Genomic DNA, 25,244 nt, shown 5'->3' on the forward strand with positions numbered 1-25,244 from the left:
TGAAGAGACTGATCTGGTGCAAGGGGGAGGAGACATTTAAAGTGAGGGTCCAGTCCAGTTTGGCTCTTCCAAGCCTGGGAAAGGTGGGGAATATGAGGTGGAGGTTGGGAAGTAGGCATAAAGCAGACTACGTCAGATACTCCAGTGTGTATGGCAGCTCAGGCCCTATGTAGTAGGAGTCAGAGCTGCCAGGCTATCAAAAGAGCCTAATATGTAAAGAGTCTTGGAGGGCTGCATCAGTTAGTAAAAGTATGCAGAACGAGGGCCACGGGTCAGGGAAGTGAGGAGAACCAATGAAGGTGCAGGGAGACTGGGCATGGGGCCTGCCCTTCCTGGTCTTGTTTGGTTCTTTCCTTACTCTAATACCCTCCTCTTTCCCCTTTCTTACCTGGGGTATGGACAATACAGATAGTACAATTCCAGTTCAGTTGTTCAGTGGTAGAGCTTGAGTAAAAAAGGATGGGGGGGTCACACGCTCATAAGTGTCTCTACTGTAGATGGACTACACATTCATCCACTGCATGCAGCAAAGGACCTGAAATCTTTGCACTGGTTTCCAAGGCCTGCATGGATCATGGGAGTTTAATGCCTTCTGTATTAGCATCTAGTGAGTTCCAGCTCTACTGAGGGTCAGTGACTCTCACTCAGATAAAAGAGTGGTTGTGAAGGAATGAACCTAAGCAGGCAAGGTAACACAAGATCTGGTCATCATCTACCTTCACTTCTTTTTTGGATGGGTGACACTGAGTTGCCTGGTCTCAAGGTAAAATTGGTCTTGGACCTCATCAAGATCAACTCCAGAGGTCTCAGGTCTATGTCCTCAACCAAGCTCAAACAGGTGTCTGCTAGCAGCACTTTGAGGGCACAGTTCTGCAAAGTTCCAGGTTGACTAATCCAGAATAGCAACATGATTGTGCCTGGGAATATGCCACTGAAGGAAGGCTGTTTTGGCAAGGGGTAGAGAGATGAAATGGATATGCTGGAGGGAAGGGGAGGAGGAAGACAGCAGGAATGGACACCTCCATATCTTAAGTTACCTTCCAGATACTGCTGCATGCAATACAACCTTTGGCTATAGCACCATCTAGCACCTAGGCAGTAAGTTAGTCTCCCCTTGGCTTATCTCTAAACACTTTTAGTGGTGGGGAATAGCTGAGTCTGCAGTGCTGGCTGCCAAGAAAGGTGGGTGTTGGCAGCACTGCTGGGGAAGGGGTTGATGAGACACATACTAGAATGAAGACTGGGCAATGGGGGTAGAATGAAGCAAGTAGTCTGGGGAAAGGCTATGAAGAGCTCCTTCATTTTCTATCCCACAACCTACACTGAAGGCAGCAGAGAACTGAGTTCTATCATCTACACCAGACTTGAGGTAAACCTTTTCCTCTAATGGGATACACAGAAGCCCCAGTTCTACATACTCTTCCTGCTTCCTAGTTCAACAGTTTGAGCACAATTCAATTTAACAAACATTTATTAATCATCTCTTATGTACTGGACCTGTGCAAGATAAGACATTATCTCTGGCATCATGGAGGTTAGAATTCAGAAGCAAATATTATATAGAAATAAATCACTATAATATAAAACAATATAAAATAAATTCATAAGAGCAAATAAAGTCATGTGAGGTCTGATGGGTAAGGGTTCCCCCAAATGGGGGAAGATCAGGAAGGTCTCTGGAAGAAGGAAGCAGTTGAATTACACTTTTGAACAATGAATAGAGATTAATGAGATCATAGATAGAGATTTGGAAAGGACCTCGTAGACAATTTAGCCCAATCCTTTCTTTTTACACATGAGGAAACAGAGGTTAAGTGGTTCAACCAAAGTCACACATGTAGTAAGCAGCAGAGGTAGAATTTGAACTCAGGTTTTCTCACTCCAGAACCCGTGTTCTTTCCACTGTGCTACTTAGCCTCCTTCAGCAAGTAGAGGGGAAGCTATTCTAAGGACAGGGGTAACACGAGCAAAGACACAAAATGGGGTAATTGTGGGGTGAGTATGGGCAAAAGCAAGTGGTCCATTTTGACTCAAATGGAGCATAAATGTAAAGGAGTGAGCAACATGGGACACTATTGGAAAGGTGATGCCAGATTGTAAAAGTCCTTGAATTATGGGCAAAAGAGTGTGAACTATACTTAGAATCACTGAATCTCAGAGTTGGAAGGGCCCCATGAGATGACATCCTCTGCACAGCATTCCCAAGGACCAATTATCCAGCCTCCACAGAAGATTTCCACAGATGGGAAACAGTATCTACTGAAGCAGCCTATTCCACTTATGGACAGCTCCAATTGGTCAATCAATTGATCACTGTGCAAGCATTTTAAGCACCTACTATGTATCAGGAACTATACTAGGCACTGAGGAAGTAAGAAAGGAATACATATTTATTAAACACTTTATTAAGCCACTATATGGCTGGCACTTTGCTAAGCACTTGACAAGGAACAGGGAAATGGTCTCTGACCTCAAAGAGTCTACAAGCTAGCCAGGTAGACAATATGTGCTTATATAAATATATATGAAAATAAATAAAGGGGACAAATAGTGGGATAAGGCCCTAGCAGGGATCGGAGGTCAGGGAAAAACTTCATGTAGAAAAAAAGGGGGCACTTAAATGGAACTTGAAGAGAATTAGGAATCTTAAGAGTCAGAGATTAGGAAGAAGTACATTCCAGGAAAGAGGGAGTGGGGAGAGATAGGGGGATAAAGGCATGGAAAGAAGAAATAGAATATCTTGTATGACGAAGAACACTAAGGCTAATTAAGGGAGTTATGTGTAAAAGGGGTTGAAAGTTATGTTGGGATGAAGTTGGGAAGGGCTTTAAATGACCAAAGAGTTTACAGCTGATCCTAGAGGTAATAGGGAATCACAGGAGTTGATTGAGTAGGGAAATTACATGGTTAGGCCTTCACTTTAGGAAAAGCACTTAGGCAACTACGTGAAGGATGGATTGGAGTGGGAAGAGACTTAAGACCAATAGGGCTGATAGAGTAATCAGGAGTGATAATGGCCTGAACTAGTTCTGTGAGTGTAGAGAAGATGTGTAGAAAAAGTGTAGAAACAGATGCTAGAGATGTTCTGGAGGTACAAACAACAAGATTATGCACTTGACTGTATAAGTGGGATGAGAATAGAGAGTTGAGGCTGCAAACACGAGTGACAGGAAGGATGGTGGTGCCCTCCACAGAAACAGGGAAGTTCAGAAGAGTAGTGGGTTTGCGGGAAAGCTAATGAATTCTGCTTTAGACATAATGAATTTGAGATGCTTGTTGGACATCCAGTTTAAAATATCCAATGGACAGTTGAAGATGTTGAAGTTCAGGAGAGACGTATAGGAAATAATTAAACCAATATAAACTGATGAGGTCACCAAGAGAGACTGTAGAGAGGAGAAAAGAGGAGAAAGAAGAGAAGAGAATGGAAAGGAAGAGAGGAGAGTCTAGGATAAAATCTGTAGACTCACAGATGGGAAACGTGATATGAATGATGATCTGACAAAGAAAAAAGGCACCTAGGTGTCAATAGATTACTGAAATCATGAAGACCTGAGTTCAGATCTTGACTCAAACAATTACTAACTTTATAACTGAAAGTCTCCTAACCTGTCTGCCTCAGTTTCCTTATATATAAAATGAGGATAATAATAACACAAACTTCCCAGGGTTGTTGAAAGGAGAACATGAGATGACATTTGAAAGTACTTTGCAAATCTTAAAGCATTATATAAATGCTAGTTATTATTATGATGATCTGACAAAGGAGACTGAAAAAGAGCAGTCAGAGAGAAGGAGGAAAACCCAGAGATAGCTGTATCACAAAAACACAGGAAGGAGATAATGTTCCAAGAAGAAAGGTTGGTCAGCAGTGTCAAATGCTGCAGAGAAGTCAAGAAAGATAAAGATTGAGAAAAGGTCATTGGATTGGGCAATGAAGAGATCAATGATGATGTTGGAAAGGATAATTTCACTTGAGTAATGAGGTTGGAAGTCAGAATGCAGAGGGTTTGAAAGAGAAAAAGAAAGAAAGTGGAGGAAATGAGTATAAATTTTTCCTCCCCCCCCAAGTTTGGTTAAGAAAAGGAGAGAACAGACAATGGTGGGGATTGTAGGATATAGCAAAGATTTTTCAAGATTGAGATGAGCATGTGTGTAAGCATCAGAAAAAGAAATAATAGGGAGAAAGTGAAGACAAGAGAAGAAGGTGTATCATAGTGGGACAATCAGCTAGAGAAGAGGGAAAGAAGGGGATTGAGAGTACATGAAGAGAGCTTGGCCTTAGTAAGTACAAAAGCTGCCTCTTTCTCAGAGACTGGTAGATAGTTTGCGGATGATATCAAGGGTTTGTAAAATATAAAGAAGGGGAAAAGAGTTCACAGCAAATGGCATTGATTTTCCCGGTAAAGTGTGAAGTTGAGGTCCTCAACTAGGAGGATGAAGGAGAGAAGGGAGAGTTTGGAATAGATACTACAGGGGATGGGATAGGAAATTAAATAGGAAGAAAACCATTGCCTTGCTACAGTGAAGGACTATTTGAGGTTTTGCTGTTTGTTATTCAGTCATTTTTCAGTTGTGTCCCACTCTTTGTGACCCCATTTGGGATTTTCTTGGCAAAGATATTGGAGTGATTTGCCATTTCCTTTTCCAGCTCAATTTAAAAATAAGGAAAGTGAAGCAAACAGGGTTAAGTGATTTGCTCAGGGTCACACAGATTGTAAGTGTCTAAGGCAGGATTTGAATTCAGGAAGATGAGTCTTTCTGTCTCCAGTCCCAGAATTTCATCCACTGTGCCATGAGCTGCCCTACTATTTGAGTTTAGATAACATCTAGCAGACCCAGTCAGCATGGTTGTGTGACTTCTAAGCCAAATGGTAGGAGTAATACAGAACTGGGGTTTGGCAAGGCATAAATTCAAGAAAAAAGGATAGTTTGGAGTTGAACTGGTTAACTCAAAGAAAAAGATAAGAAGGCAGCAAAGTGAAACCAAAGCCAAAGTTATGGCCTGGGAAAGTACTAAAAGGTAGAAAGATTAGAGGTCACAATAAGGACAAAGAAGAAAATTTCAGAAGAGAAAGGCTGGGAGAGATGGAGTGATAGAAGATTATAATTGGATAATAGGTTTTCAGAATTCTTCATTATGGAAGTGGAGCACTGTGGGTGCAAGATCAACGGTGTGTCTATCACTGCATGTAGCTGAGGTGGGAGTGAGTAGGTCATAGGAGCATGTACCAGGTGGAGGTAAGTAAGTAGGGCATAGGAGCTGGGCAAGGTTGTGCTGGTAATTTTAACAACCTACTCTCTTGTGAAATAAAGTGCATGACACAATTTTAACCTGCATTTTTAATATCTCCATTACTTTCTTATGTCTAGACAATCAGCAAGACAATAAATCAAGCCCTGATTTGTAGCATTTGTCATTTTCCAAGGTGTAAATGCCCATCCCTGAAAATTTTAAAATAGGCTCTTAAAAGCCAGGATAAGCTGTTTTCAGTTCATCTAGCTACTTTCTCTCTACCCCTGCCCTGGGTAAATTGAGGAAATAGGAACTTAATAATAGTTGATATTTATCTAGTGCTTCAAGGTTTGCAAAATGCTTCACATATATTTTCTCATTTGATTTCACAGCAATGCTGTGATCTAGGTGTTCTGGTTGTTCCGATTTTATAGAAAAGGAAACTGAGACTGAGAGAGGTTAACTTACCCAGGGTCATAGAGCTAGTAAATGTCTGAGGTGGGATTCAAACTCATGTCCTCCTGACCCTGATTTTATACACACACACACACACACACACACACACACACACACACACACGCACACACAGAGAGAGAGAGAGAGAGAGAGAAAGAGAGACAGTGTGTTTGAGGGAACACCAACATGTATACTGAAATCTAAAACAAATTATTAGCTGCTCTTTTTTTTGTCAGAGAGAGAGAATTCCAGTAGAAATATGGGTAATTAAAACCCCCCATTACTAGTACATCAGGCCTCTGTGTTGGGCTTGTGATGTTTCCCTAACTCCCCATCTATTTCTTCTTTCCGGAGCAGAATCTGATGACAATATTATTTCTGTTTCTGCTTCCACTGATCCATGCCCTCACATGTTCTTTACCTTTCATTTCAGTTCCTCATTCTCACTTGGACCACTCAAAAGATTTGTGAAATAGGTACTATGGTATCTTCTTTCCTATTTAACAGGCAAGCAAAATGAGGCTCAGACAGATTAAGAGGCTTGCTTGCACATGGTCATACAACTAAGTAGTACTGAAGACAAGATTTGAAGGCAAGTCTCATCTTCCTCCCAAGGCCAGCACTCTTTGAATCATACAACACTAGCAGAAAGCCAATCCCTGGGCCATAATGCTAGATCCCATGGTACAGATGTATGGAGCTAGGGGGCCAAATGTACCAATACCTGAATGTCATTCTAGTTCAAGAAAGCCATGTTTTCGTAAGGAAAACAAAAGCACAAAGAGGAGTCAGCAATGACAGACAGCCTTAAATCCTTAAGGAAATGGGCAAACTAGAGAATAATAGGATGATAAATGCTTTTGTTTTTTCCTCCACAGATCTCCAACCCAATGCTTTCCACCATGCTTCTCTCTTTTGGTTTCTGAATCTCCTCCTGAGAATATTTTGTTTTCCCTAATCGGCACCATTACTTCATCCCCTTCCCTTTGACCTATTCTGTGCCTTTTGAAAAAAAGTATAGCTTTCTGGGGCCATACTCTTGTCCTGGGTCTCATTCATTAAATAGCAGCACCGAGGCCAAGTGATACTTATGAAGAAGCAAATTATTGTTTCAAAATTAAAACTAAAGTAGAATTAAAAGGCCTTAATGTCCTAAACATTTTAAAACATTTTAAAAATGAGGCCATTTAATTAAGCCACTGGCTATAGAATCAAAATTAATTGCCCAGGTGGCAACTAACTAGATAACACCAGAAGATCCTAGTAATTCTACAGTATTTCAGATACAAAATAGCCTTTGCATCTGTTCTAATAACATTGTTTGACCCCTCATTTCATGCACTACCTTCATTTCATTTTGCATCCTTGAGGCTTTGTTACTGATATATCATGTTTTAACACCATAAATATATCTTTAACTTGTTTTCTGTTTCTGCTCTTGCAACTATAATGAAAGATGCAGTTAGAGATAATTGCTTTGAATTCTCTAGAAACTCCTTGGCATGGTATATAAACCACTAGATATCATCCTTTAATTGGGATTCTTGACTGATAAGGCAGAATCCATAACAGCCAAAATTCCTCCTAGCAATTGCTTGATACATTAATAAATCTGTTTCTAATAGATCTGATCCCCTAAAATACAACACAGTAACTCAATTAATTTGCTTCACCACTTATGTCTTATTTGTCTTCTTGTACTAGTATTTCTAGCTCCCCTTCCATGTTTTTTTCTTCTGTTTTTAAAATAAATTTTATTAGTATCTTCTGTTTTTACATTGTCTAAAGTTCTTCCTGTATCTTTCCCTATCACTCTCCCAGAGAACCATCCTCTATAGCAAATAATTTTTAAAAAAGGAAAACAAAGTATCAGCAAAACTGATCAATACATTAAGAAAATCTGACTTTATGCAACGTCCTACACTTGTAGACTCCTCCCTCCTCCATCTCTGCAAAATGGTGGAGGTATCTTCTCACGTCTCTTTTTTGGGGTTGCACTCATTCTTTGTAAGTTTGTAGTCTTCATTTTCAATTGTCTTGGGATTGTTGTTTTCATTTACAATGTTGCATGATATACATATATATGTATGTATATACACATATGTATATGTGTATGTATTTCTTAGCTTTCATTCACTTTGTATCAGTTCATATAACTCTTTCCATGTTTCTCCTTCTCCATCACATTCTTTGTTACTTAACAGCAAAGTCATATTCCATTATTTACATACCACAAACTTGTTCAACCATTCTACAATTGATGGGCATCTACTTTTTTTCCCAATTCTTTGCTACTACATAAAATGCTACTATAAATATTTCGGTGTTTATAAGGTCTTTCTTTTTAACAATAATCTCCCTAGGGCATATTCCTAGTAATGGAATCCCTGGGTCAAAGAGTTTGAACATTTTAGCCACTTTATTTGTATAATTCCAAATTTCTTTAAAGAATGATTATAGTAATTTATAGCTTCAAAAAGGCATTAGCATGCCTTCCCCTCCCCCTCCCAGATCCTCCAATATTGGGCCTTTCTTATTAACCATTCTTAATTTATATATAGTCAGCCATCTGAGACCTTGGAGTTTAATTGTTGGCTCCTTCCTTGGATTTCATCTCCTGTGAATTTTCAGTATGAAAATAACAGAAAGGCTCTGAAGAGGCAGAGGGGAACCCTGATGTGTGTTAGGAGGTTGAGGATATGTATGGTATATATGAAATAGGAGACGGGGAAAAGCATTGAACATTTGGAGATAAGAAATATATATGAACTAAGGAGATGGATAGACAGACAGAGAAACAGATTCACTTGACAGAAAAGAAGCTAAGAAATACTGTATGTAAGAGATTCCTGAAATGTTTCTCTGCTGATATTCTTCCCTTTATATTTTATCTATTCTTCCTAGCATCTAGTCTGGTGAATATATTAGCAGGTTTTTTCCTCCCCCTTCCTTTTCAGCTTGAAGGCCTTTTGATTAGATTTGAAGGACTGCAGACAAATATATTTTTACTATCTCTTGTTGAACTCCATCCCTGGCCAGGAGCATGTTGTTCAGATATGTTAAGCTGTGGTCCACAAGTCCAAATCCCATTTGCTGAAACATAGCTGTAGAGCCAAAGGGGACCTCAGACATCCAGAACAATGTTCTCAGTTTATATATGAAGGAACTACAGCCCAAATATACTGATTTGCCCAGGGTTATTCATGTAGTAAAATCCAAGATTTGAACCTGGGTCCCTCAGGCTCCAAATCCAGCACTCTTCACTACACTATCTTATTAACCAGCTGTTCCCTTCCTGAGTCCAGCTTTCTCTTCTAAAGCTTTTGCCTTTGATTAGCAGCAGTGATGAAAATACCAATTGTTTCCCCAAAGTCTTCCATTTCTTGCCCTCAAACTCTGCAATCTTTAGTGATGCTTCCTAGATTCCTTCTAGAAGCATCATTTGCGTTCATGTGAATCACCAGAAGTGGGTAGTAGTTATCTAGTTTGACAGGTCTTGGGAGGTTCTCTGTCACCTCCCGGATACATGCCCCGGGAAGACAAAAGACCTTTCTGTTGTTATCAGGTCCACAAATAGCTACCTCAGTATCATGCCTCTCAACTATCTCTCCTTGTCCTATTTTCCAGGTCAGTTGCTTTTGATATCAGATACTTGATATTCTCTTCTATTTTTCAATCTTTTGATTTTGTTTTAATATTTCTGTTGTCCCATGGAGCTATTGATTTGTTTGGTCTATTTTTAATTTTGAAGAAGTTTATTACTTGGTTAAGGTTTCTGTTCCAAGCTACTTATTCTCTTTCCAATTCTTCCTTCCAGACCACCTATTTCATCTTTTTATCTCTTTCTTAATTTCTTCTAGGTCAGGGTAGGGAACCTACAGCCTTGAGGCCACATGTGACCCTCTAGGTCCTCAAAAACAAATCTTGATTTGTTCTGTGAAGTTTGGATTCAGTCAAATGGCTGCACTTGAGGACCTAGAGGGCCATGTGTAGCTTCAAGGCTGCAGATTCCCCACCTGTTCTAGGTATTCATCTAGTCCTGAAAAAATCAATTTTTTTTTCTTTTGAATCTCTGCTTGAATTCGCTATAGGGTTATCTCCTTTGATTCTATTCTTCCCTTCTGGATTTTGGATTATCTCTGGATTTAATATAATTCCCTATAGTGCTCTGTATCTTGTATTTACTTATCTCACCTTAGTTCCTTTGTACCAACACCTGAGCTTACCTCCTTCTGTGCTTTTGGGTGGGGTAGTTAACCCTGCTTGGTTTCAACCTGGATCACCTGGGTTCTTGTGCAAACTTCCACCTCCCCAAATTAGACCCTTCTGGATCTTTGAGGTTCAGAGCACTGGACCTTCAGGGCCCTGTAGAGAATCTCAGGACTGAGTGCTGGGGACTTTAGAATCTCTGGGCCTTTGGTGTCCCAGTCTGAGTGCCTCACTGACAGCAAGCACACCCAACTGGTCTCTGCTACTCTACTTTGACTTCTAAGATCTACATTGTGCACCAATCACTTGACACTTTCTTGTGGAGTCCCTCTGCTCCTATTGCCTCTGGACAGTGCCTTGCGTGTTTGCAGGGTTTCTGGTTGTGCTGGGTAGCTTTGATCTTATTTGCCAGCACTGGCACTGGCTTTTCTGGTGAGTGAGCTTTCCTATGGGTTTCATGCTGACTTTTTTTTTTTCCATTTCTGGGCTGAAAGAAGTTATCCACTATAGTTTCTTGGTGGTTTTCTTGATCATTATTAGGTCTGGTGACATTTTTAGGTTTTGTTGGAGGGGAGGGGGAGTTGGTCTGCCTGATTCCATTCAGGTAGCCGTCTTGGCTGGAAATCCCCTAAGTGCCCTCTCAGCATGGAGTCACCAATCCCCACTATGCTTTTTTTCTTCCTCTAGCCATCTTTCATTTGAGAGTACTTGTGGATACAGATTATCATTCTTTGGAAGACGGGTGGCTTCTTCCCTATCAAACAGTCCAGCTCCCTCCACAATGAGAACAGCATGTTTAAAAGATTTTGGTATTTTTGAAGAGCTCCAAGTGTTTAGTGATCCCTTTCTCCTGTGTTCTAGATCATAGCCTTCCATGTTCCAACCTCCTGACACAGATCAGGATTCCCTTCTGCCTTTTCAGATCTTATTTGTTTCCACATGAAAGACCCTCTTGCACATTTTAAAAGAATACTTCATGGGGGCAGCTAGGTGGCACAGTGGATAGAGCACTGGCCCTGGAGTCAGGAGGACCCGAGTTCAAATCTGGCCTTAGACACATAATACTCACTAGCTGTGTGACCCTGGGCAAGTCACTTAACCCCATTGCCTAGCAAAAAACAAAAAAAAAACAAAAAAAAAAAAATAAAAGAATGCTTCTCCTTGATAGCAGAATGGAAAGGTGTTCCTTGAGTCCCTTTGCCTTTTCTTCCAGGAGGCAGACCCACCTGAATTTTAAGTAACTGACTTACTCACAACAAATCAAATATCCCATAGTCTAAACAGCTCCCTGAAAATTATTCCCAGCTCCATACCTGCAGGAAGTGAAGTCCTCAGTTCTCTGTTGTTTTTGCTGTTACCTCTTTTGGAGAAGAAGGAGGCAAACAGAGATTAAGAACCTTGCATAGGTCACATAGCTAGTAAATGTCTGAGGTTGGATTTGAACTCAGATTTTCTTAACTGCAGGCCAGGGCTCTACCTACTGCACCACCTAGCTGCCATCTATAGATGGACAGACAAATTCAACAAGTTTCCTATCCAGGTGAGAAGCTAGGCAATATATATTTTTTTGCTTATTTTTCCACATCTGGATACAGGTAGATCAATCTCATGATGTTGCTTTCACTTAAAGGAACATATAGCAACTATGATTCCTAGGAATTGATAAGGCTATGTCTCTCTTTAAGTAAAGAATGCCTCTTTATCTCCAAGTAGTTGTCTCAACCCTAATCCAGGTTCACACCATGCAGTTATATATAGCAGTCCTATTTTTGAACCTAGTTGTTCTCTTCCCCACCACCATTCCTTTTCTCCTTTCCTACAGATATTGGAAGGAAAGGCTATACACTAAGTGAGGTAGATACCATCCTCTTCTACTACTGCAAGGACAGGGTCTTCCTCAGCCACACAAGTCCCTCAGTCCTGTGACCCTCCTCCAGGACAGAATGCTACCAGCTATGTCTTGGTTAATAACCCAAATCTTTCTATAACAAGGAGGGCAAGGCTGGATCTTTGGGATGGTTTTTTACTAGAATACCACTAGTAGAGGAAAAATGAGGATGGAGGCTCGGATACCTGTTTTCCAGCATTCTCTCTTGCTTACCTCAACAAGGATAGTTGTTACATTCATACAAACATGGAGCAAGACTAAATACAGCAAGGTTATCATAGGAGATCCTGAACTTCAAATAGGAAGGCATCTACTCAACAAAGGCTATATCTGAAGTATTATGTTCAGCTCAGTGTACCGTATTTCAGAAAAATTATCAATTAACTAAAGAGCATCCAGAGTTAACCAGGACAGCAAAGTACTTGGATATTATGACATACTAAAATCAATTGAAGTTAAAAGATGTTTAGCTAGGAGAATACTTGGTCCACTCAAGCTAATAGCTAATAGCTGTCTTGAAGCATATCAAGGACTGATTTATGGAAGAGGGTAATTCCCTCTAGGTTTGTTCTACTTGGACCCAGAGGATACAGCCAGGAGGAACAGGTATAGTTGCCAAAAAGCAAATTTAGGCTTAAGCTAAGGAAAAATATACTATTAGAGCTATCTAAAAGTGAAATGGATGGCTCAAGGCAAGAGTGGGTCCCTATTTCCCGGAGGTTTTTTCAAGCAAAGGCTAAATAAACACTTGTCAAATATGTTTTAGATTCTCCTTCCAGGAGAGGTAGGACTAGATGCCTTCTGAGGTTCTATACACCTCAGACACCAAAAGTGGTAGTTTGTCTGGCCCATTTCACCAAGCTCCATTTGCCCTCAGCTACTGTTCCCTTCATGGAGTTAGGACAATAGCTATACAATATTTATTGCACACCTGCTTGGACCTGCGCCACCTCCTTTACTGGTGTCTTAAGATGACTGTCACTGGTCATTTTCAAGCTGGCTCCTGCCTTGCTCTTCCCCCACAGTGAGTTTTTCCTGAAATATTATCTTATGGTTTTATAATGTTTCAATACACAGTAATAACACAATTTCCAATCCAAAAAGGGCATTTTTTTTTAACAACTCCCCCTTCCAAAATTTACAAAAAGAGAGAACAATTCTTTCCCATTTACAGCTATTTTCCAACTGTAGAAGTGGTTTTGGTTAACATATCTAGTCTGAGTCTTCTCTGTCTTCATAATTCTTTAACTGAAGGTGTAGTTCAATGAATTGAAGCAAGCAGGGTTTATAAGGTTCCTGCTTTCTGCAAGCAGCTCCTGGGGGGAAAAAAATCAACACTCCTTCCAAAAGAAAAAAAAAATTCTGAAAACAGTTTGCAGTTGCAACTTTTGATTGAAAAAATGGTGGTGAATAGCCAACCATCCACAGGTATCTAATATATTTGTTACGGTAGCAGCCTCCTTCAAGCTCAGAGACTCTCTGGGATAACACACCTGCTCTTCATGAGCCTTCACTTCCTTGTGACGAGAATCTCAGTTTGCATCACCTGTCCCAGTGGTCTGTCCGTGACATGCCTTCAATACCAGACCCACTCATGTGAAGCAGGCTCAGAGGTTTTGCATTCCACCACTGGCTCCTGGGAGGATGAGTATGATTTCTGCAGCTGAATCCCAAAGCCCCTTCCCCAGGGTTTCTTCCTTCTCTCTCTCTTGCTGCCACCAGCTCACACCTGACTCCCAAGGAAATCTGAAGGTTTCTCCTACCCTTGGGGTCAGCTGTTTGCAAGTATGACTTCCGTTCAACCAGTACAAAGTCAGGGTTAAAGAGCTTTACAAGATAATTAAGGCAAGAAATAAATTGAAGCAACATGTCAGATATGGAACCATCACTTCCCAAAGTTATAGGGATACTTTTCATTTTAATCCTTTCTAACCCTGGCTTTACTGTCACCTTCGACCTCTCTTTGTGCCCTATCCTTCAATCAGCTGAATATATTTTTCCTGGATCTCCCTAAAGTCTCACCCCTTTAGGTGAAACAATTCATGGTCCCCTAGCTACTATCTCAGTCTATCAAAGGCCCATCTCATGTAGCTCTCGAACTTCATCTTTTCAAAGCCTTCAAAACTAGCCCTTATCATGGTTCTCTCCCAAAGTGTTCAGAACTATCTTTTCAAGCATCATAATTGGCTCCTTCTGGCACCTCCTACGAAGTTCCAATTGGCTGGAAAGACTGACAGCAGATGGGTCCAATGAACATTTCATATCAATCTCTGCCAGGCTATTAGCTCTGTTGCTGAAGATTGACTCCTCCTTCCCTACCTTCCAATCCTAGTAATTTTCTTAGAATCATATATTCCAAAATTTTAAAATATCCCAATGCTTTATGGTGATAATAACAACCTAATTTCCTCCCACAAGAAGAAAACATCAGGTGTGCAAGGAAGACAGAAGGATGGAGAGGACAGGAGCAGATTCCCTTGGTGGGCTTAGGTTGTGTTGGGGGGGGGAGGAAAAGATAACCTTAAAAAATTAGGAATGGGAGGGAAATCCCTTTCTAAGGCTGGTTATCTACACTGCAAACACTAACTACCCCGGTTTCAGATTTTAGACACAAGGTGGAAGGAGAGGAAAAACCAGTGCCAAGGAAGCAGGAGTTGAGAACAGCCACAATAGGGACAGGTAAAAAAAAGAAGATAAAGCAGAAAGTGTCTGAGCCTTGCTTAGGCCTAACTGCTTTCTGCCATGAATAGTTGTGTCCATGTCACTCCCCCCACCCTGAACAAGTGTAGTAGTTTGAAAGTCGAATGAGAGCAGAATCGGAAGAATGTATCCCCAAGCAAGAAGCTGAGCAAGGTAGAGGTGAGAAAAGGGGTTCCTTCCTTTCCTCTGGACAGGAAACGCCCTTCTCTAGGCAAAGTGTGATGAGTAAAGAAAGCCTACCTCTAATAGACAGACAGTTTCAGGGTCCAGTTCACTTTATTAAGAAACCTGATTATTCAAAAAGAGGGGACAGGGAAACCCCAGTTCCTAGTGGTGAAGGCCTCTCCCATCTCCTATGGCATCACAACCAGAGGAGGAAGTTGCCTCTCACCCTCACCCTCCAAATCATAAGCAGGAGAAATTACTGGGAGAATTCCAATTAGACATCATCCCATTCTAAGCATGGGAGCAAAATAACTCCAAATAGTAGGAGGTGGGAAACTCTCTAAGGGAAGGAGGAGTGGGACAGGCATACTACTGGGAATATTTGCAAATGAGTAACACCCCAGGATAGAGCAATCAGGGCAATTCAAGCCCTATTAATGGTCACTACTTTCCACCCTGCCTTAATATCCCCTGTAATTTTTTTTTAATAGGCCACAGTACGTCAGGGTAGAGAGTGAGATAAAGAGCTAGAAAAGGATAAGTGGAGATTTAGGGGAAAGAGCTAAAGTTGGGAAATTACAGGAGAGGGAGAAGGCTACACTAATCTTGAGGGGAACCCTATATCGTTACAAACATCTTGTAACAATAGCATGCTAAATCCCACCCAGCCCCAATACCCCCGATGAAAGAACCCCTCCCGAGTCCCCTGGACTCCACAGCTCGGCTCCAGTCTGTTGTTCCATTTCTGGGGACACTAAAATGGGGGTTCGGTGCAGGTGACAGGTTAGAGAGGTTCAGAAGGACTCTTCAGAGTGACTGTGGGGAGAAGGCATCTCAGAAGTCAAACTCCTCGTGGTCCCCAGTTCCCTCCTCCCCTTGGGGCCCCCATACTCGTCGGTAATTACTCTCCAACTGACGCTGTCTTTGTCGCTCTTTCTGGGCCTCCTCTGCTCCCTGGATCTGAAGGACAAAATGAAGGGTAGATGAGATGGGACATATCAACTGAAGAACCAGAGGAAGCACTAGGAACATTTGACAAGAAGGTGAAGGACAGGGGCAGCTAGGTGGTGCAGTGAATAGAGCACCGGTCCTGTAGTCTGGAGGACCTGAGTTCAAATCCAATCTCAGACCAGATACTTGACACTTACTAGTTGTGTAACCCTGGGCAAGGCACTTAACCCCAATTGTTGCCTTGACAATAAAAAAAAAATTTTAAAAAAGGGGATGAAGGACCTGATTGGAAGAGAGGTGCCTCACCAGGATATTGAAGAAAATCTCCTTCAGGTTCTTGGTGTCCTCATCAGACAGCCAATGTCCATCCTCCTCCTCAGTCTCTCCAGCTCCTGGACGAACAATCTTGATCTCAACTTTACCTAGGTGAGGGGCCAGAGGGAGAGAAGAGAGTTAGAAAGCTCAGCAGGGTTTTCCAAAAGATGGCTCCCCTCTCCAAAGGTCCACCCACAACTTCCACTTTCAACCATGAGCCTCCACTTAGAGTTGTCTCTCCCAGTTGGAATGTTTGCTCCTTAACAGCAGGGACTCGCTTGGCATTCTAGAAGCTTACCACTGGGCCCTGCAAGTGCTTAATAAATGTTCTGTTGTGTGTTCCACCCGCTCCTTGGCCAGCCCTCCCCCACCCCCCAGCCCTCCCAGTCCCCCAAGTCTCTCTTTCCCACCTTCAGCTGTGAGCCCCTCCCTCTCAAGCAGGTCCTTCACCAGTCCCTCTATATGTTTCACTTGTGGATTTTCCCTCTTCATCTCAAAGACAGACAGATCCTGATTTGGGCCTCCAGCACGGAGTCTGGTGACCCGAACTCTGACCCGGCGCTCAGTTTCCTCATCTTTTGGAGAACACAGCAGTGGCAGGTGGAGCAGGGAGAAGAAGAATGGCATATAAGGAAACACAAGGGAATGGAGAAGACAGAGTCAGAAGTCATTAAGTCAGGGATAAAAGGGCCATCCTTATTACCAAGCCCCACCTACTCTTCTACCTTGTTATAACAATCCTTGTGTACATAATGGTTCCAAAATAAATTAGGCCAGTAAGCTCTCCAACAAACCTAATGGGTTCCCTTCCCATCGTCATTCCCTATCCCAATCTAAGCCCTCTTTTATGTTGGCCATTATCCATGGGATCCTGAAAAATGAAGGGGGGGGGTTAGGTATAACTATAAATTCCATAAATGAAATCCATCCATCAGCAATGAACTTATCCATTTTTGCAAAATGACAGCAACCAAGTGCAGAATCCCATGCTGGATGGGTCTGGAAACCAAGCCAAGATGAGCCGGCTCATTTGAAACTGATGGGTTTGGCATATAGGCCTTGAGAACAAGGTTGGCTGAGGAGTGCAGTAGTCACTGAATTTTCCGCTTCTGAATGACTGTTCTTACCTGTGGACTGAGGCGGGGGAGGGCTAGTTGGAGGGGTAGTACCACCATCCACGGGTCCCTCCCCCTGGTCAGCTCCCTGCCTTCCATCCATCCTCTGAATGAGCTTATTAAGAGTGGATGCCAAGGCCTGGGAGGCTTGGCTACGCTCTGTTGCACTCCTCGGCTCTTCTGGGTCCAGCTCCGATTCTGCCTAGAAACACCCAAAGAAGTGGGATGGGGGGAGGGGAAGGAAGAAGTCAGAGGCAGCTGTGGGGAGTTAAGGAATCCAGGCCCTCGGCCCCCTGGATTGGGGTCTAATAGAGGCTCCAACCCCCTTTTCTCCCAAGCCTTATAACCCTCCTTCACAGCTGAAGAAGGTAGCTGGGGTATAAAATAAAGATTACTAAATTTAGATCCAGAGCACCTGGGTTGAGTCTCATCTCAGTCATCAGTTACGTGCCCTTAATCCCTGAGCCTCAATCTCCTGATCTGTAAAATGGGGATAATAATATTTATACCAGCTTTCACAGGGTTTTTGTGAGGTTCAAATGAGAATGAAATGCACTTAAGTAAACTACTGAAATAGTATGGAAATGTTAGCTATCATTATTATTTATCCCTTCTGCTCCTATCCTATCCTCTGTGATCCCACTGTCCTCTCCTCTGTCTCCCAGGATGGCATCGGACTGGTGACATGTCTCACCTCCTGGATAATGTTATCCAGCTCCTTCTCCATCCCAGTCTTCACCTCAAACCGAAGTCGGCCTCGGTCTGAAGGTAGCAGCATTCCTTCTAGCTCCTTTTCAAATTCCCCCAAGAGTCGTTCTTCTTCATCCTCTTCTTCCTCCTCACTCCTCTCTTCTTCACCACCATCAGCTTTGACCTCTGGCCCCTCCTGGGTGTTTTCCATAGTGGTCTCCGCATCTCCTTCCTGGACTGGGTTTAGTTTCCCCTGTTACGGGGAAAAGAAAAGCTGAAGGGTGAAGGTGAGGAAGTAAGGTCCAGAAGGGGACAGATAAGAGCCAGATGTTTGTCAGAGTGGTCCTGAGAAGGTCTCAGGAGAAATAAAAGGAAGGAGGGGGTCTTTATAGGTTTGGGGGAGGGAGAGAGGACAGCTAATTTAGAAGGAAAAGACTCAAGGCAGGGAAAATACACGAGAAACCCAGAACAAATAAATTAAGTTGCCATCACAAGAATAAATAAAGGCACACCAGAGACAACACTCTATCACACTGAGTGCCATACCTTTTTTGTCCCACCTTTCAGTTCTTCAATGAATCGAACCAAGTCTCCTGGATTCCGAATGACTTTGACCTGCACATTGTCGTGGAAACCTGGAGAAAAAGGGCAGGAGCATATCCAGTTCGTGTAAAACCCTTTCCAGATTTTTTGGGATGAGGTGAAGAGAAAAAAGGAGGGAGAAATAGAGGAGACAGATTCATGCCCTCCCAGTTACCAGTCTAATGGGTGAAATAAAGACTCACATAAAGAACTCAGGTAGCTGGAATGTTAAGAGGTACTTAAGAGGAGTGAGTATTAAAAGGCTCTGGATTCCAATCCCAGTGTGGCCACATACTAGCTATAGAATTTGCCAACCCAGGTCTCTAAGGCTCAGTTTTGTCATATAATACCTGAACTGTCTATCTCAAAGACACTTGTGAAGATCAAATCAAATAAAATGAAAGCAAATTGAAAAACCCTACACAAATGTAAGGCACTTATTACTGATACTGCTAAATCAAATGAACAAGACTTATGTGTACTATCTGCAAGGTACTGCGCTAAGCACTGGGAATACAAACACAAAGAATGAAAGAATCTCTACCTTCAAAGAGTTACATTTTATCAGATAAGACAAAGTGTACATATTTAAGTGCCTACAGAATAAATACAAAATAAAAACAAGGTATTTAAATATAAGATAAGGAAGGAAGGAAGGAAGGAAAGAAGGAAAGAAGGAAAGAAGGAAGGAAGGAAGGGACCCAGCAGGTGAGGAGAGAATCAGGAAAGGGTTTATGTAAAAAGTGATTCTTGAGCTGCCCCTTAAAGAAACTGAGGGATTCTCAGAGATAGAGGTAGGGAATGAGAGTAATCCAGGCAAGGGGGATTGATTGGCAGTTCAGAGTCCAGAAGGGAAAAGAACAGAAAGAAGGCCAAATGAGCTAGGCCAGAGAGTTCTGGAAGACATATGTATAATGAATCTGGAAAGGGCCAAGTTGTGAAGTGCTTTAAAAGTCAAAGGGAAGAATACATATTTTATCAAGAGGCAATAGGGAGCCACTGGCAATTGCTGAGTCAATAAGTGACATGGTCAGACCTGTGCTTAAGGAACATCCTATAGACAGCTGTGTGGTGGAAGTACTGTGGTGGGGAGAAACTTGAGGCAGGCAGATTTATTAGAAGAGCAAGGCAAATAGTCTAGGTGAAAGGTGATAAGGGCCTGAACTCAGGTGACTATGTGAGTGAATATAAAGGAAGAGTCATGGGTGAGAGAGACACAGGGGTAGAAACTGCAGGATTTGGCAATTGATTGGACGTGTAGGTAAGGAGGGGGAAGAGAGGAGGGAGAGAGAGGAGGGAGAGAGAGGAGAGGGGAGAGGAGAGAGGAGAGGAGAGGAAAGGAGAGGGAGACCAAAGGGTAGACAAACAGATGGCAGTGTTAATATCCCACAGGCTTGGCTACTAAGCTACAAGGCCCTATTATGCCATCACTTGTACTCTGCTCAAACTCTGTAGTTTTTGGAAGGACTAGAGGGAGAGTTCTGGGGGGTAGAGATAGGATTTTCCTAGGTCCTACATGCCCCATTAGACCCAAAGAATTAAATGGTTGTCCAGAAGCCATTCCTACTGAACTGAGAATTTGTGCAAAAGCCCTGTCATGAAGGCTACCCACAACCTCCTCTTCTGGTTTTTCCCAGTTTCCACCCACAGTGTGAGTAGAGCTAACTCACCATCTACAGGATCTGGTGCTGGACCTTCCTTCTCCAGGTTGGGGTCCTGCTCCTAATTAGGGGGGAAAGAAAGGTAGATTCTAATGGCTCTTTGCTTCCTCCCCCAAACTACCCAGCACCCAAGTGTATCCCTCCACGTCAGGTAAACTTCAGGTATCTTATGATGGTCCTATCACAAATGACCCTCACTACCTCATCTCTCTCCCAGTTCAGAATGGACAACCAAAAAGAAGTTGGCACTTACCTCAGCCTGAGCCTCTTGCTTTTGGGGGGCTTGTTCTTCAGTCTGAGGGGGCTTGTTCCAGATATCTGATTCACTGGGGTCACCCTTGGGTGGGGTCACACCTGGGAGTGGGGATGGGACAAGGCAAGGTCTGAAGAGAAAAAGATAACAGAGGGAACTACACCTGCACCTCCTCTGCATGGATCTCAACAGGTGGAACAAAGGGGTCAAGATATGTGGCACCCCCTTCCCTTCCCAGGGGCTACTATAACTAGCAGGGAAGAGTCACGTCACAGGATAACTGAGAGGAAATATGACCTGTTCCCTTTGTATTGAGGACCCCAAACTTTGTCTCACTCCACATTTCAAGGTCTGGGTTGTGAAGCTTCTCAGAGATTTCTTCAATTTTATGCTTTGCATCTACTGGAGAAAAATTAAAAGGGAAATTAATTGGAGATCGTAAGAAGACTAGGTGTTCAAAATAATCCCTCTCCCCCCACTCCTCTCCCTCAAATATATCCCAGTACCCCTGAGACTCACACACTTGTCCCTGGATATATGCTCCATACTGCTCTGGCTGTAAGGTAGGGTGGCATCGGATGGCCTGGGGAGCAGCACTTGGAGGAGGCCGAAGAAGAGGATGCGAGCAGAGTCGAGGGGTCCGAATAGTGAGCACATAAGAACATGACTGAGGCTCGTCTACCCGATCAATGTAGTCACCTGAAGCATCTGAACCTTCATCACACAGAAACTGACCAGGAGAGAGCAGGTTAATTCAGGAAGGATTAGGATAATGTGGGGTTTATTGTTGCTACTGGGGAGTGGAAGGGGGAGGTTTGAAAAGGGGAATAAAAACCTTCATTATATAGAAAATTAACTAGAGTGACAAGGCAGAAAAAGGAGCATCAGATCATTAAGTCTTTGGGGACTGGCCATTAGGAGACAATTCTGCTCTCTACCCTCAAGGTTCAAGTGGTTTGTCATGAGGAGAGATTGGTTTCCATTTCCCCAAACTCACCCGGACTTCAGTCTCTCTGGGTCGCCCATTCAGGTCACACTTGGAGCCATTTCCATAGTTCTGACTGTGGTAGCGTTTCAGACGGTGTTGCTTGGAGGCCTGATATACAGAGGAGGCAAGAGAGACTAAGAGGAGGGGGACATACAATAAAGTAGGAGGGGCAGCCCAGAAAATGCTAAGATTTTTGAAAAAGACCCCAGGAGCCAAGTCTGAATGGGCATTCAACCCCGAGAAGCCAGTTTGACTAACGCAGACCCAGACCCATTGCCTATTCCCCAGAGTTTTCAAGACTCCAAGCAGGATCCTTACTTTCCCTCCCAACCCTCCAACCACCACTACCTTGGCAGTCTCATCATCCCAGTTGAAGGAAGATTGATAATATCCAAGATAGAGAACAGAACCTTTGATCTCTGAATCTACAAGAAATACCAAAGGGGAGAACTGTTACTCTTCTTTAAGGGAAGAGGTCAGAATAAAGTAGGCTACCCTTCATAGAGGATTTTAGAGGATTTAGTGGAAGAGTTAAGGAATTAGAGGAATCACCTTCCATGTGGTATTGTTGTATGTGGCGTCCATAACAAAATTCATATGTCCACCAGTCCTTGGTCTAACAATGACAAAGTTAACAGTCAGTAGGGCTATGGGGGGGGGGGGGTGTCTGTCCAGCTTTCAAGATCCTTTTGTCCTTTATACTTTCTGCAGCAGGGAATCCTTTATGTTCTCTATGGAAGGAGATCCCTTACTGCCCCTTGACCTCCCTGTCTCCAGGTCTTCCTTCAAAGTTTCCTTGAAGTCTAAACTTCCTCCAGCTGCAATTTCAGCTCCCGCCTCCCCCCCATTCTGCCTTTCATGAGAAGGGGAAACAACAGATTTTCCCACATCTCACTTCTTTAGAAACCCTCAGATTTTAATTTTATCCCCATCCTTCAACCTTTCCCTCTCCAGATGAACCCCTCCTCCCAAACTCTCTAACCTCAACCTAATACCATAACTCCTTACACCCCAATACTCTAGTAGGTTATACTTGGGATCTATCCTGAGTATAGGATTATTTTTGTCCTCATCATCGTCTTTACTCTTGTGTGGTGTGTTTATGCCCTGGCCTAGTCCCTATACCCTCCTTCCTAGACAGCCAACCCTCCAGGCTTTCCACTCAACTAGCCACTCTATCTAATTTGGTCTCCTGCCCTCCTTCTCCCTCCTCCAGCCCCATTCACTTTCACTAAGCAGGGTGCATCTCTCATTGGGTTCAGCAACTCAGGGACTCCAGGCCCTTTATAAGGAGGGGCCTCCTCCTCATGCTCCCGCTGGAAGTGAATGGCTCCAGCTGGTAAACGGCATTCATATCGTTGTTTGTACTTGGAGGAGACAACCATGACCTCTGAAGACTGGCTCTGGAAGAGGAGAGAATAGGATTTGGGGGTTTGGGGGTGGAATAGAGGGAGAGAGGTTGGCAGAGATCAATGACGACAACAATGACATCCCTAGCCAAGCCTGGAAGACGAACGCAGTCAATGAGGGAAATGGGAACTATGTCTAGGGCTGTCCGTGGGAGGGAAGAGATGGCATGGGCATCGTCCGCACGGGTGTGTTCCGTGCATTTTGTTCCTTTCTGCGACACAGAGAAGCCAGGCGGGCTTCCCGCCTGCATTCACACAAGGGGAGCCAGGTTCTCACTTCCCCTTTCGGGGACTCAGTCTCCCCATCTGTAAAGCGGAGGATCTTAGGCTGGGTGTCTGCGGTCCCCAACCCTCCTCCGCAGAGGGATGGAGTGACGTCTCCCAGGGTCCTCCTCCATGCCCCCTCGCCCTCGTCTCTCAGGGTCCTCAGCCTCCTTTCGCCCCCTCCGCGGCCCCCCCCCGCCCCTTGCGCCAGCCCCCCCCTCTTCTGCTCCTGCTCCCCCGAGGCTCACCTGACCCCCGATGACAGGCCGCGGCAGGATCTCGATGCCGTACCGCATCTCATTCAGCTCCTCCAGGTTCAAGCTCCCGACGACGCAGGCCGGCAAGTCGGACAACAGCGGCCCCAGGAGCAGAGGCCATAGCAGCTGAAAGAACAGCGACGTCGCCGCCATCTTTCGTCCCTCGGCCCTAACCGGAGAGCACCCGCTTCCGCCCTGAACCGGGCAGCCGCCTCGCCCTTCCCCCTTACGTCTAGGGGTTTCACTGGTTCTCCCTTCTGCCCGTCATAGCGGCTCGGGCTCCTATTGGGTCTATGTGATGTCGGGCTGTATGCATGAGAGAGACGCACTGACGGACGGACGGGAGGACTGACAGAAAGATGGACGGAGGGAGGGACAGAAAGACAGGCTGACGGACCAGGGCGGGGGTGGTAGGGGGGGGGGGGGCGAGTGGGAGGAGGTGGGCTTCGGCTCTGTGATTTCTAAAGCCTCTTACCTGCCGAGAGTGGATTGGCTGGAGTCAGCGCTGAATCAGCCAATCAGTAGCTAGGTCAGTAGCTCCCCTCTAGAAGGGGCGTGCCTGAGCGGAGGACCCAGGGGCCGAGGTATCCTCCTGGCCTCGACTAGCTGTCAAATCTAATCAGTCAACGTTACCTCTACGGCTGGGCGGGGCACAGAAGAGGAGCTGGCCAGCCCCTATGCAGCGGGGCCGGCCACCGACTGGCTGGAGCACAGGGCCGGGTTCTCCGACCCTGAATGTCGCATAAAAAGAAGGGTAGGGAATAAGCATTTTTGAAGCGTTTACTATGTGCTCGGAATAATAAATATAAAAATGAACCTCTGACTGCACTGTTAGCTATGAAGTAATGATACCCGAAGTCATAGCTATAATGACTTCTAATTGTTACCATAATGACAAGAAGTGCTATGTGACCCGGGGCAGGTCGCTTAACCTCTCTCATCCTCAGTTTCCTCATTTGCAAAATGGAGATAATAATAGCACCTACCTCACAGGGATGTGAAAATGAGATGACACGTGTAAAGTGTTTTGCAAGCCTGAATACTAGCACTAATAATTAATAATGCCCATTTAATTTGTAACACTGGGAGCACCCTTCCTCCCAAAGTCTTTGAAATGGACACCCCACTGCATCTCGGGCCATCACCAGTCATCTTGATTTTTGTCCTGTCACTGAAATTTGAGATTCTGGAAGAGAGAGTGAGGTTGACTACTTTTCCCAACTGTGCCTCACTAAAATCCACTTTATCAGCAAGTCAACATATCACCTATCACATTGTGATGTCATCAGTCCTCTTGGAAAAGGGAGGATGAACAACAGTGGTGATTTGTTGGGCCAAGATTTCTGTCTCCTACCAGGCAGATATCGCCTACATACCCCTACCTAATTGCCATGGTATTCTGGTGATAGGGATATTGTGAGGCTCAAATAAGATAATGGATATAAAACATTCTGCTAACCTTAAAGCACTATATAACAATAATAATTATTATTATTATCATTATTATTATTATTAGCCTACAATCTCCAGGCCTCTAATCTGGTGATAACTTCATTTCTCTGAGCCTTCTACTGCACTCCTGCTTAGTTCAGACAATATTTATAGAGCAATACAGGAGTGGACTGATAAATATTAAATAACTGGGCTCTCCAAGGGTAAAAAAAAAAGTATTCACAAACACTTTTAAGGTTAATTTGCATTATTAAACCTTTTTTAAAGTCTAGATATTAACAAAAATAAACAAATCAAAGCCTGATTTGTAGCAATTGACAATTTCTGAGGTATCAATACTCAAACTGAAAATTTAATAATCAACTCCAGTTCAAGCTGGCTCCAACACACCCTTGCCTTCAAGAAGCAACAGTGGTCGTGGAAGAAGGGGAACAGATGCATATTAACCAAGAACACGCCATTATAACTGTGCTGGAGGAGCTACCTTGAGGCACTGACCTGGGATCAAGGCCTAACCTATCTCTGGGTTAGCTGGTTTTGAGCTGAAGACGAGAGTAGTGAAGGAAGAACTATGTCATTATCTGAGGGCAGTGATTGGCCAGATGCAAGCTAGAGAGACAATTTCAAGCTAAGGCAATAAATGTGTTTCTGAG

The 25,244-nt window shown here is 43.6% G+C and overlaps 1 protein-coding gene across 3 annotated transcripts; it reads right to left on the bottom strand.

The window, feature by feature from the left end:
- Positions 1–12,877: 12,877 nt before the first annotated feature.
- On the bottom strand, positions 12,878–23,323 carry OS9 (OS9 endoplasmic reticulum lectin). Of its 3 annotated transcripts, XM_027854969.1 has the most exons (16): positions 23,131–23,323; positions 22,436–22,612; positions 21,762–21,825; positions 21,558–21,634; positions 21,219–21,317; positions 20,741–20,951; positions 20,519–20,623; positions 20,222–20,322; positions 19,978–20,029; positions 18,272–18,360; positions 17,730–17,978; positions 17,048–17,237; positions 16,331–16,495; positions 15,912–16,027; positions 15,560–15,614; positions 12,878–15,470 (listed from the first exon to the last, which is right to left on the bottom strand). In XM_027854969.1, exons 1-16 carry the CDS (start codon positions 23,290–23,292, stop codon positions 15,439–15,441), a joined length of 1,944 nt encoding a protein of 647 aa, XP_027710770.1. In that variant the 5' UTR covers positions 23,293–23,323; the 3' UTR covers positions 12,878–15,438. The 3 variants fall into 3 exon arrangements, with proteins under 3 accessions (XP_027710770.1, XP_027710769.1, XP_027710768.1); XM_027854968.1 differs by having other exon boundaries at positions 12,878–15,614; positions 20,519–20,620; XM_027854967.1 differs by having other exon boundaries at positions 12,878–15,614.
- Between the last annotated feature and the right edge of the window lie 1,921 nt (positions 23,324–25,244).

Source organism: Vombatus ursinus, unplaced genomic scaffold (assembly GCF_900497805.2).
Source record: "Vombatus ursinus unplaced genomic scaffold, bare-nosed wombat genome assembly UNPS02010769.1, whole genome shotgun sequence".
Classification (NCBI taxonomy): Eukaryota; Metazoa; Chordata; class Mammalia; order Diprotodontia; family Vombatidae; genus Vombatus; species Vombatus ursinus.